This window comes from Callorhinus ursinus, unplaced genomic scaffold (genome assembly GCF_003265705.2).
Source record: "Callorhinus ursinus isolate GAN/ISIS: 27379988/994484 unplaced genomic scaffold, GSC_fseal_2.0 scaffold4, whole genome shotgun sequence".
Lineage (NCBI taxonomy): Eukaryota > Metazoa > Chordata > Mammalia > Carnivora > Otariidae > Callorhinus > Callorhinus ursinus.
The window spans coordinates 128,220,396-128,234,102 of record NW_027397066.1 but is presented as its reverse complement, the minus strand read 5'-3'; the positions used below and the strand labels follow the sequence as shown (position 1 = coordinate 128,234,102).

Sequence of the window (13,707 nt, the reverse complement as noted above, 5' to 3'; positions counted from 1 at the left end):
ACCTGAAACATGCAGATTCTAGCTTTTGGAGCAACGGTGGGGTTCTTCGGGGACTGAATAACCAAGCAGGGAGGCATTGTGCCCTTTCCAACAGGGCCAGGGCCATGCTGAAGTCTTGTATCTGCGCTACTGATGCTTTTTCCATTTCAAGAGCCTTGCCATCATTAATCTTTTAACCTCGGGAACTCCCTAGTGAGGCCATTTCTGCACAAGTAACCATACAGATCAGGGAAATGTGATGCTCAAATGTAAGAGTTTTGCGGATAGAAAATAGAATTTTGGTGACTAAAAATGAGTTTGCTTTTTTTCTGTCCTAGCTGACTGTGAATGTTTACCTACTTTAAAGGAAGAAAAGGAATCAAACCACAACCCAAGGTACTTCTAGTTTCCACTATTGTTGATAGGTGTGTGGGGGAGGGGAGAGGAGACCACAGTAGAGCCCTTTTGCTTACCGTCTCTGTGCCTGTAAATTTTATGGGACAATTCACATGGGTGTATGTGTGTGTCATGTGGAGAAAAGAAAGTGTGAGTTATGGCAAAGAGGAAAATGTAAAGTAAATATCCTAGTGACTCCATCTTTAGAAGTAAATTGGTATTGGCATTTTCTTGCCCTTCTAAAGAGACACTGTTGTGTCGGCTTCCGTTTTAGTCCTAAAACTGTGATTATAACAAACTAGAGGTTTGTTTAGCTTGGATGGAGAGATGTTTGGTAAGGAAAACAGATGGAAGTGGCCATCTTAAAGGGGATAACTGTAAATAAGTGAGCAAAATGAACATATTAAAAAACAAAACAAAACAAAACAAAACAAAACAAAACAAAACCCCACCTGGATTGGATTGTTTGTTATAGGAGAGAAATTAAGTGAGAATTTGATAAACATATTCCATCCTACCACTAGGTGGCTCTGCCTGATAGAAGATTTTGGTGTCTAGGGCTTGGCGTTGTTCAGCACACCGTAATCTTGTTTAAATGTTGTTCTCTTTTGTGAGGATGGAAATGACCATGTTTGGGGTGTTTTTGATCAGAGAATTGTTTGGTCAGGACGCGAGAAGTGTCACAGGAGAAAGGATTGATGATGCAGCAGCTTGGGTACTTGTCCCACACGGCAGCACTGTGATTTGGGGGGTGCCAAGTTGTTGGTAGGGGTGACTCAGAGGGGATCGGGGAGCAGAGAACGTGACTGAGCCTGTGACCGAGACTTTACACTTCTGTGGGAATAAATAGAAGAAACTTTCAGAGCAGGATAAACACCACCCGTCTTTTCTCCCTCCATGTTAACCAAAGTTCCTTTGCCAGTCATCTTAAATGTTTCCAGAACGCAGTCACTTGTCACTGGGCAGTCCCTGAGGCTGGAGCATCACAGGGGAAGACTGATAGTCGATAGTGATTGGGCAGTCAGATGTTTGTCTTCTGAACCCTTATTCTGCACCTTTCCCTCAACCTCCTCTGAGAGGTGGTCACCCCACATCTCACACATCAGGCCTCCACAGTCTTACTGAGGCAATCCTCAGCTTTGACGTGGAAATTCACTTCGTATTGAAGGTTTCAGTCATTATTATCTCTCCAGGTATCTGCATGTTAAAAATTCATCACTGGCTCAGAAAAGATTCTATACTATTTAAATGAGATGCCAGATATTAACAAGCAGACAAAAGAAGAAAATGTTAGGGGGAGTATCACAAAGGAAATGACAAAGGAGTATTCTCTCCACATTTTAATCTTACCTAAAATTGAGTCATTGTGTATGTTCAGTGTGGGGCTCACCCACATCACCACCGAAACCCTATAAATGTCTTGTTAGCGTATCTCTGACCGGCACCCTCAACTGATGTGAAACATGGTGGTTTTTATGTACCTGCCTCTTGATCTTTGAAATTATTGGCAACATAGAAGAAACTGAATGTTAGAGGATTGTATGGTTGTGAAAGCGTGTTAGAGATCACATTGCTGAAATATTGGAAGGTTGGTCTTGGTAAATAAGCTTGAGCTCACTTCTGCCTGTGAGACAAAAAGGCTTAACCTATTTGGAGGGCTGCTTTATGCTAAACTATTGCTTTTAAGGTGCATGTCTACATTCCTCCGTTGGTCCAAAACAATCTGGCTTCAGTTCGTTCCCACTCAGTGAAGCCAGCACCAGCGTATGGAACCAACAGTGGCAAGTCCCAAGGCTTTGGTACTAAAGGGACTTTCTGATTACTCAAAGAGCAGTACAAGATTGTAAAGCAAATCTAATTTTTAGTCACTAAAAACTCAGAAAGATACAAAGCACTTGGAACAAAGCCTGCCACAGAATGAACTCTCAAGAAGTATTGGTATTATGATTATTTTTAAAGGTTTTATTTATTTATTTGTCAGAGAGAAAGAGAGAGAGAGAGAGAGAGAGCACGAGCAGGAGGAATGGCAGAGATGGAAGCAGGCTCCCCGCTGAGCAGGAGCCTGGCATGGGACTCGATCCCAGGACCCTGAGATCATGACCTGAGCCCAAGGCAGACACTTAACCCACTGAGCCACCCAGACATCCCTGGTATTATTATTATTAACTTAAAATTGATATACATAAATTCACTGCCTTTTGGGCTAAGGAACCCATGTCCAAGGGCCCAGGCACATTCATATTAGTGGTTGGGGCATTAAAAAAAAAAAAAAGCTTTCTATTTTAGAGCAGTTTCAGGTGTACAGCAAAATGAGCAGAAATTACAGAGAGTTCCCATATACTCCCAACCCCCCCACACGCACAGCCTCCTAGACTTGGTGTCCCACACCAGAGGGGTACATTGGTTACAATCAGCTAACGTACGTTGACACATCATTATCCCCAAAGTTCCCCATTGGCTTTTACGTCTGCGACTCATCCTTCCTCTACCATTCAAGTAGCATGCAGGGGAACACAGTGCTTCAGAAAGTACATAACAGTCACTGGAGAGTGAGCTTAGTAGAAAACACACGTCTCGATCCTCTTGCTACATTAAGACTTCCAGAACCCATTTAAAGGGTTCAATCCTTCTTGATGCTAGAAAGACACCCTGACATGGAACCTCTGTTATATATAAAGTCCATGTGCTTCTGGAAAAAGGACTCACTCTGGTCACCACCCTCCCCTTAATGCACTGCACTGGGTGTGAAGACTTTTCTCATTAGGGTCCATAGTCTCCGGTCTTTCAGGTCTTTTCCCGCATACCCCATTGGCCAGCCATTGTTCATTACTTTGCCCTGTCCTCATGGAATGGACATTTTCCTTTATGCTATGGAATCTAACATTTAGCACAGGACTTTCATAAGGGCCAGAGACATACAAAGCACTCTGGGAAGTTTATACTATGGTTTTCATGTTTTTAGAAAGTCAATAAGGAAATATAACAAAGGAATTGTGGAGGAGGGGTAGCTTTATGTTATTTCCTACCTTAGCATTTTCCCCCTAATTCTTGTCTGCTATGGGTGAGGCATTGTGAGAGTAGTGGTGGAATAGTGTCCAGGGAGTATGGCGTGGCAGTGGGAGGTGGGGAGAGGTCTGCCCTGGAGTTGAAGAGAATTTCATCAGTGGCGTTGTTAAGCTTTGCCAGCACTTGGTGATAACAGAAAGCAGATCCGTTGAGTTGGTTTTATTAGTGTTTAAATTCTCGGTAAAGAATGCCTTCCCCTTCTTGTCTACCCCAACCCTTCCAGCACCTTCCTGAAAGCTGCTAGATAGTTGTAACCACATGAAGGATAGAATCCCTTTCATCACCGTGCTTAAGGTCTAGCCAGCCTGTCCCTTCTTCCCGAGGCCTTTATATTTCGACAATTTCCTGCAAGTGCGGTGTTTCTGTCTCTGCAAGTTTAGGTGAATAATCACAGAAAAGGAATCGCAAATATTAGCCAAGTGTCCATCTTCTTTCCCGTTATGCCAATTGGCCACAGTGATGAGTTTATATTGAGAAATAGCATTGGGGAAGACTAGGGGGAAAATCGATTTGGTTCCATCCAAGTGGATTTAGAATTTTGAAAACACATTTATAACAAAAAATAATAAGACATTTATACAGCATTTTATACATACCAGAAGCCTCGGTACTATCACCTTGGAAGTTAGCTAGTCAGGGTAAATAAAACAGCATACCTGTTCCGGTTTTGTAATAATTCAATTGTTTACTTTATGATTCATGTCTGAGCTCAATGACGTAAAAATGGATCACTTCAATATTTCTCAGGAAAATCCAGGTTAGTTTAATAAAGAATTTTGTGAATTTCTTCCTGTTTCTGCTCCTCTCTGTCTTTTTTTTTTTTTTTTTTGAAAAGTATGATTGTTGATGTCGTTTTACAAAATATATTTACTGAACACCCAGTATGTTCCTGGCATGGTCTACATCATGCTGGTTCAACCAGTTAAAATGAAATAATCTGTATGAGTAAACCTGGAATCAGAGAGGTTAAGTGACTTGTCCAATTTCCACAACAAGTTTATGATAAAACTCAATGTATCTTTTAAAACTACATTTTCATTTACTTTTATTAATTGGTTAAGATAAGAGATATTCTACAAATTAGGAGACAAATTAGAGATTAAAAAATAGAAGGGACACTCAGCAGCAAGGAAGGCAGCCACCGTGAGGCGAATACATGACAGTATCTGGTGGATGATGTATCCATCACCTCGTGTAGTCATTGACAAGACTGAACCATTAATTGTGAGAAAACAGCAGGTTCGGTGAACTGTTTTGGCCTCTCCACTCAAGTAAATCTCTGTGGCCACTTTCCTTCTTTCCTTCCTAATGTCTCAAAAGTCCTTTAAAACTCAACAGGTATTCAATAGGAAGTACGTTGAGTGAGAACTGATTTCCCTCAAATCTGAGCTCTGTTTTATGAGGGATACAAAGTAACATATGAGGGGCACAAAGTAACCGCTTATAATCCGGCAGGATGATAACCTCAAATAACATTGTTGAAAAGCAGGTGTGGGTGCGCGCGTGCACGCGTGCGTGCGTGTGCATGTGATGGTGAGGGACAGTGTATTCAATTGAATAAACCACAGTATTGCTTGAAGAGTGGCCAGGATTATGTCTGCCGTGGGCATGATCTATGTGTGTTGGATGAATTTTAGATCTGGCTGTGGTTAGCCAGATGTGTGACCTCTATAATTCCCCCCGCGCGGGCCAGGCCCGTTTCGGGAAGGAGAAGGGAGGTTATACTGATGAAGAGAAAGGGAGCATGATCGAATTGTTACGTGACTTTGTGTTACACTGAGCTCTGCGCTGCTCCAAGCTTTGGAGCATCATGACACCAGAAAGATTTGATGCAGGTTTATTGCCATCTTCGGAGCTAGGAAACATTAGCCGTGGTCAGACGGAGGGAGCGCTAGAAGATAAACTGGTCAGGAGACCAAAGAAGGCTGATCTGCTCCCGCCTGCGACCCAGGGGCAGTTAGGAAACGAGGTGTTCAGAGCGGCCTCTGGCCTCGTTTCGCTGCTGGCGTTCCAATGAAACGCTTTCTTAAAAATCGTAAGATGATGCTTTGTCATCAGTTCAATTTGTTTTTACAGTTTGTAGGCCTGTTACTATAAAGGCTTTTGGGGAAGCTGTCCCACATGCTTAAAATATCTCTATAACACTCTGAGAAAAATTGCTGGCTAATGCCACTGTCGCCGGCCAGACGCCAGAGCCGCCAGAATTAACATGGAGGCAGGCACAGAGGTTTGAGGCAGGATCCCTGAGTTTATTTGCAATCGTGGGGCAGTTTGCCAAGGTATTTTTCACAGGGAACTCTAGGATTTGCCAGCGTTAAACACAGCTGGGCTTCCTTGATCAGTTCGCACGGATGACAGCAGGGAACACGTCTAACTAAACGAAGGGACGAGTGAGCGAGAGAGAATGCCTCCAGGCTCATGTGGGGGCCAGATCCCAGGGCGTGGACTTCCTCCCGGGCCCGACGGCCACTGCTCCACCATCCTGGGGAAAATGGGCATGTGAGAGTTGTGACACTAGGCATGACCCAGTGCCCCACAGCTGCAGCAACTGGGGTCCGCTTTGGGAGCGTCTTGGGTGGCAGGCCCCCTGCCCTGCTCACCGACCCCAGAGCTGAGCTAAGCAGTGAGTGCGGCGCGTGCGCTCCCGGGCTCTTTGGTGCTTGCAGTGAACAGCTGGGGTTGGTGGACGGTCGCACACACTAAGCCTTCCAAATGCTCGTAGGGTGTTCTTACCCCCTGTAAGTACTTTCTCCTCAGAAATGGAAAGTGTGTTTTTGGAAGATGTTTCTGAAAGCCTTTGGATGTTTGAAGCTGTGTTGAAGCTTGTGTTGAACCAATAAACATTTGCTTGCATAGAATCTGCAAAATAAGAAGAATCTACGTTCATGGGTTTGTATGTCAGGCCGGTAGCGTGCCTTCCTTAGATTTGCTCACTTCTTCTTCTTCTTTTTTTTTTAAGATTTTATTTATTTATTTGACAGAGAGAGAGAGAGAGAGCACAAGGAGGGGGAGCGGCAGGCAGAGGCAGAGGCAGAAGCAGGCTTCCCGCTGAGCAGGGAGCCCGATGTGGGGCTCGATCCCAGGACCCTGGGATCATGACCTGAGCTGAAGGCAGACGCTTAACCGACTGAGCCACCCAGGCATGCCTCACTTATTCTTTACAACAACCCTATAAAGTCCATGGCATTATTATGTATGTTTTGCGGATGAGAGGAAATCAGAAAACTTAGGCCAAGAAGGGTGCCCTTGCCCAAGGTCACCCAGCAAGGAAGTGGCTGAGCCCTGATTCCAGCTCTGGCCATCTGACCCTGTGCTCTTACCTACTGTGTAGAAGAGCTTCTGTTAGCACATACTAGCATGTGCACAACCCTAAACGCAACACGAGCTGCGAAATACCGAGGCATAAACTTAACCAAAAAAAATGCGTGGTGTAACGTAAAAAGAAATTGTTCAGTTCTATGGAGGGACATAAAAGATTCTTAAAAATAGACAGAGACATACTGTACTCCTGAAAGACTCCACATTGTAATGATTAAAATTTAGAGCTGGCTCATGCTTTAGATTAGACTCCAAATGAGTTTAAATGTTGAAAAAAGAAAAAAAGTCCAGAAAAAATATAGATAAATATTATTATAACTTTAAGGTGGGGATGGGTCGAAAGCATGCCACACAAGTTAAAAACCATATCAGGAAAGCACAGATGTGCGGGTGCCAGGGTGGCTCAGTCAGTTAAGCATCCAACTCTTGATTTTGGCTCAGGTCTTGAACTCATGGTTGTGGGATGAAGCCCCTCGTGGGACTCCACACTCAGCAGGGAGTCTGCTAGAGAGTCTCTCTCTCTCTCCCGTTCCATCTCCCCCTCCCCCCGCACTCGCACACGCTCTCACTCTCTAAAATAAACAAATAAATCTTTTTTAAAAAAGCATAGATTTGAGCTACATTAAAATCTCAAAATTTCTGTACTTCAAAAAACACAATAAATAGAATGAGAAGGAAGAGGAAAACTGGGGGAAAGTATTTGCAAAATATATATATGATGAACAAAAATTATCATTCTTAATACATGAACCAATAAAAAGGTAATAGTCCCATTTTAAATATGAGTAAAAGCTATCAATAAGGAATTTAGCAAAAGAAGAAGTCAAAATTACCAACAGAGCTTAAAAAAAATGTTTACTTTTCTTAGAAATCATTAAAAAGTAAAGGTAAATATGATACTCTTTTCACCTATTGGATCAATAAAAAATGAGAATAATAATACCCAGTATTGGAAAGGATGTGGGGAAAGGAAATCTCCCTAAAGAAAGTGTGGGGAGGAAGGTAAACTGTGCAAAAATGTCTAGGGAAGGGGGTAATTTGACAATGGGCTGGTTCAAGCTTTAAAATGGCATACATTTTAACCTGGCAATTCCTCTTCTAGGTATGTTTAGGCAAAGGTAACAATTGGAAGTGTGCAAAGATCTTTTTATACTAAATAAAAACTAAAAATCAGAAATAGAGTCTACATGTTTAACCATAAGGATATAGGTTAAAAAATGGTTTTTGGTCTGGTGACCAAAAAGAACAATGGAAGTCTCCGTAGCCACTAAAAAGATATGGTATATTTATTAGCAAGGAATGATGTCTGTATGTGAAGGAAGGTGAGAAAAGCAGATTACAGCACGAAATGCATAATATGATCCCATCTTTGTACAAAAAAATGTATATCATCATCAAAAGAAGGAAGTTTGGAAGAGTACACACCAAGATGTTAACTGTGGTAAGATTGTTAGTATTTTTGTTTTGCTTATTTGTATTTATTTTTTCAACAAAGACTACGGATTGGTTTTACAATACTTCAAAAAATCACTCCTATTAGGACAGCTGGACGCAGATCGGTGCTGTAGACAAAAGAGGGCTTGCGCCCATAGCTATCCAGCTTTGCGTTACACTCGGCTTAGGGTGGCTGAAATTTCCAGGTAAGGCCGCAGAAGGAAAGAGACTTATGTGCTATAGAGATGAACTCCTAGATCTTAGAAATAATATCCTGCTACCCACCCAATTTCCAGGAAATGGAAACTCCTTGCCCAGTTTAAGAGTAGTTCAGGGCCACTGAAGTGAAGGGGTGGTTATGTCTGCTCTTCGGCGAAAAAATGTCTTAATTTTCCTTCCATCAGCTTTCCATTTCAAGTAAGTTTTGCCACGGAAGTTGTCTTTTATTCACAACTGTCTGCCTCCTCCTTTCTCATCGATGGCCCGTCCTTAATCACAGCTTCTTCCCTCGCCTTCACAACACAAACACAAACACATAACCGTACACACAATGTCTCCCCTCTCCTTCCATGGATAGATCTATATATCTATCAGATTGCTTCAGTCTTTTTGGAAACACATGCTGTTTCCCTGAGCAGGAGAGCTCTGAAATAGGAGTCAGAAGAATCTAGTCGGTTGCAGACTGTCCATGCCTGTGAGCGAAGGAGATCCGAGGTTCTGTTGGCTATTATCATTCAGGCCCTTTCTTGGAGACAAAGGTCACTTCAAGTAGGGGTATTCTGGAATTTGAGCGATGGGGCACAAGACTGAAAAAAGAAGGGGAGGAAAGGTAGAGTGGCCCGCTTCCCGGGAGACGTGGGGGGGGGGGGGGGGGCATGGCCTCACTGGGGAAAAGCTGCAGAGCCAGATAGGTGGCCAAGATAGTCAAGGTAGAAACAAAAGCACAAATTAGCCAGCCAGCACAGTCATGTCCGAATACCATGGCCATAATTTATGTCTCCTCACACCCCAGGATGCCTAATGATTGAATTCTAAATGACACCAAGAAGGCACCTCCAGATCCTTTGTGGATATGAGCAAAATGGGCTTTTGAAAACACGCCAGGACCACAAACTCCTGAGAACAAAACAAGACAATTTTTTTAAAAAGAAAAAAAAAAAAGCAATTTGGCATCGATTCATAGAGAATGGGATTAGATTTATTTAAAGAGGGGAACCCCCAACTCCATCTGGTTCTCTCCACATCAGCACTAGGGAGGGATATTAGAGCAAGAGCTTGGGATTATTTCTCGGCTCTCATGGATTTCCTCCTCAGGGATGAAATATAAATTCCAAACCAACCTTTGTTTCAGAAATCACAAGCTGGACACCCTGGGCTTCCTGATTGTTTACGTTTTCTTGAGTCACCTCCATAGTGGAGTGACCCGCTCTCAGGAGCTCCTTGGAAATATACAATTGTTCTGTTTTCTGCAGTGACAATGAATCCTGAAACTGAATGGTGCTAATGTTTTCCAAGAGAAGCAGCCCCGGAGGGAGCCCGCCGAGCCTGCCAACAGAGGGTGAAGAGGATGCGAATTTAATTAATTTCAAATCGACGTAGACACGAGAACCTTTTGCTGTTTCTTCCAACGCCCACTCTTCCTAATGATGGCATCACCTGTCCTTGGAAGAATGCACGATTGAGAAGCACTGGGAAGAGGCTTGGCTGCCGTCCAGGGTGGCCTCTGAGGAAAGGAGGAGCCACGTGGTCTTCACCTCTCATCAGGGCCACTTCCCTCCTCTGGGCCAGCCTTCACGCTGCCTGTATTCATTCTGGCCAGCTCTCTCGGTCTTTGTTATCTTTCTGCTTCGTTCCTTGGAGTTTAAATCAGGAAGCTGTTTCATATATGGCTTCCTTCTGGGTCACCTTATTACCTAATTAGCTCTGGATAATTTCCTCTGATTAGTCAAGTCCTCTGATAGGTCATCTGCGTTCGGCAGGAACTTTCCTCCAGGCGAGTTACATCATGGAAAAGACAGAAAACAAAGCGAGTGTTTCACTGTACACATCATCCCAGGGGCTCGGTAAGCTCATCTACCTGCCCAGAAGGTGTACTGAGAGAGTCCACCGTCCAAAGGAGATGCTGTTTGGTGCCTTGTGGACTCTGAGCTGACCAGACCCCTTGGGACCTTCTCAGAGGAACAGGAATCTTCAGTGAGAGAGCAAAGTGATTTCCTTCTCAGCTAAAATCACCTGCTTGTTCACGTTTCCCAAAGCGCATTCTTGCTCTCACCACACCTCCCTTGCCCGTGGTATGTGAATAGGACACGTGCACAGGGGGATCGGCTGTCAGCCTTCTATGTTTCTGAGATCTTTACGGTCATTTGAAACAAACAGAATAGGAATAGGAAACACCTGCGTGTGTGGCTGATTTCACTCAGTGCACTTTCCGGTCAAGCTGGGACAAGCCCCGCATCCTTCTCGATGCAGCTGTCCAGGAGGCCACTATCAGTCCATCAGAGAGGACATTCTCCACCGTCTTTGGTGACACCCTTTACAAGAAGCAATGGTGCAGAGGGCAGAAGGGCCTGCTTTCATTCCCATTCACGTACAATCAATCCTCATTTCATCCTGAATTTTCTACTCCTGACCTTTAAAGCAGTCTAGCACACTGGGAGTCCTCAGGTCTTCTACAACAGCTATTTTATTCCAGGAAAGAAGTAAAGAATGAAAACTTTATTTATTTTCCTCTCTACATATAAACTGAGGAGAGATGAGGTTCACCAAACATTTGATGCTGATTTTGGGGTCTTGAAAGTCTGCCTTAATGTGTAACAAAAACTGCCCCTCTCCTCCCTTTTGGATCCTTCTGGCATACACGCCTTCTGAACTGTGCCCATAGTTTTAAAGGCAGAGTTCCAAAGCCAGGGAGATCTTTCCACACAATGAAAGAAAACTATCTGGTTGTGTTTAACCACTGCTATTCTGCTATCCTGAGACTTCACAGAGCTTTGGTAAAAGAGTCTTCGTGGTATATAATTTCAACAGATTTGTCTGTCATAGTCTCCTTAGCACATCCTAATATGGCATTTTTGAAGAACTTCTGTTCTGCACATTCATATTCCACTGTGGTCCACAATGACTCCCAGATATTTATGCCAAAATTGCCATTTTTCTGAATCATCGTTTCTGCCTATTTTGTTGCTTTGTTTCTTCTCAACATTTTGGCTCTCAGAAGAGTCTCAGATTGCTTCTTTCTCTCTCCAGGTATCCAAGATTTTTGGTGAACACGGAGGCTTGTAAATTTTATCCAAGACTATCACATACTGTGACTTTAGAAGTTTAGAGATCCAGAAGGGGTCTTGGAATCTCATGTTGATGAAACAATATTTTATGATATGATAAAAATATTCTCATTCGGTATTTAAAATCATGTCAAATTCCAGAAGAAGCAAGTTTCAGCAGCATGTCATTCAATTTATGTCTGAAAAATGTACCAACCTCTATAACTGCACAGTATAGAAACCATTTTTTTAAAGGTAGTTTTTTCTGGCAAGATGTATGAACCAAAGCAGTGAAGGGTCAATCCTAGCACCCTATATCTTGTGTTACTGTTCAATCAATAGGTATCATATATTTATGATAATTTTAAGACTTGCTTTTAAACTCAAAGTTAATTTTATGTTTCAGATTATTGTTTGTAAACATCTAACAAATTTTCTCTTAATTGGCTAGCCAATCAGAACAAAATCTGACTTCAGAATATTTTAAAGATATGTTAAGTGTCACTGCATGTTTTGGACATTTTAAGCAAACCAGGTTAACAATATTGTCGAGCCAAACTTCTCAGGAAACTTGTTTTAATAAATATGTAAGAATATCAACCTGTTACCCTTAACTCAGTAATGTGACGACTCTTTCTGGGGAGCTCACTGGTATCCAAACACAGGAGTACAGAATGGATCAAACTTCATATCCATGGTGGGTGGGTGGGGGGAGGGCGGAGGCAAATGCCTCTAGCAATGTAAATGGATGCTTTAAAAATGCTTTTGTCTATTTTTTTTAATTTTGGTTGTTTAAAATATCAATTTGCACCATCTCTGGAAGGAGGCCCCTCTCATGAGTAAACAGAAAATATAGACTTTAGTTTCAATTTCTGTCAGAATTCATACAAATTCTGAACGTCCTGGAGTGATAAGGCACAGTTACATACTAGGAAGACACGGCTGAAATTCCCATTGTGGGGAAAACATTGAAACTTTATGCTAAATTAAATTTACACATGCTATGTTTTTACACTCAGAAGATACTCAGGATGAATCCTGGGGTTCCATTTAATAGGTACGACAGGAAGGCCAGAGTAGTTTCACTCATGGATTATGTTTCTCCAATCTTAAAGTAACCAGGAGAGTCACTATATAGTAGTGTGGACTGGAATTTGTCAAAGTGTTTATTAATTATTATAATCCAAACAATGAATTGCCTAAATTTGTTTGTTTGTCTAAGCAGCTCTTTGGTATTACCTTGGAACTCTCCCATCTGATACCAAAATTTTATTTTCCTCCCAGTCCTTTTGGGGGGTGGCTATTTTTAGATACACAGTAGGTTTTTTTGGTTTCTTTTGGGTTTTGCCCTATTACCTTTTCTAAAAAACATGTCATATTCACAGAATAGTGATCCATACAGTTATATAAAATAAATTTTTTTTAAATCGATGCTATAGATAATCTAAGCTCTTTTTGAAATATTTTAAGAAGTTAAATTCCTAAACCAAAGTACATCCAGGAATATGAAGACTTTAATTTCAGTGCTGTACAAGTTGAGAAATTCAGCACTGAACTGTTTAAGACAACCAAAGGTGAGTGGATTCTCTTCAATTGGACTTCAGGCGTGGAGGGCTCAGGTAATCATGTTCCTCACTTCCCATCACAGCATCATCTCTGGCCTTTGGTATTTTATAAATAAGTAATTGGACCTTTTCCAAAAAGCATATTCTTCACATTTTTCACTTCTTTGGTCTGCATGGCAAGAATTAAGTAAATGACACATAGAAACTACAAATAGTGAGCAACATTTTTTTCAGTGTAATTATCAGTGGTGAGTAATCACCATATTACTCTGACTTAGGTGAAACCCCTGAAATTATAAATAACATCAAGAACTTAGGGAAATCCTGTGTGTTTAATAAATGTCAGCTTTCAGAAAGAGTGGATAATGTGGTTTGCCAACAAGTTAAAAAATAACCTGGTAGGTCGTTAGTAATTTAGCATGTATGCATCTTGTTTTTAAAGTTAAGTGAAAATAATGTAAAAAACTACTTTATTAGATGCTCTCATTTTTCAAGCAGTATCAAGTATTTCCTCAGAAATACCTTCCTCAGAAGGTCAGTAAGATCATCAGATGTTGTATTTACCACTTGGCTTCAATGTAGAAATTCTACCTGGGAAGCCTCATGTGAGAAACGGCCCCGTCACTACTGATTAAGAACCAATTTGCAGGGCGCCTGGGTGGCTCAGTTGGTTAAGCGACTGCCTT

The 13,707-nt window shown here is 42.1% G+C and overlaps 1 protein-coding gene across 5 annotated transcripts in view; it reads left to right on the top strand.

Moving 5' to 3' along the window:
• TMEM154 (transmembrane protein 154) overlaps nt 1-13,707 on the top strand; it is a 61,856-nt gene that overhangs the window by 29,015 nt on the left and 19,134 nt on the right. For 3 of the 5 annotated variants that reach the window (XR_003208859.2, XR_003208858.2, XM_025874320.2), the window contains exon 7: nt 318-375. Coding sequence is in view for 3 of the 5 variants with exons in the window: in XM_025874320.2 (XP_025730105.1) it covers nt 318-375 (58 nt within the window). In the remaining 2 variants the exon portion in view is untranslated. Of the gene's footprint in view, nt 1-317; nt 376-9,665; nt 12,057-13,707 lie in introns of those variants that run through there. The other 2 variants (XM_025874321.2, XM_025874319.2) reach the window with 1 other exon arrangement.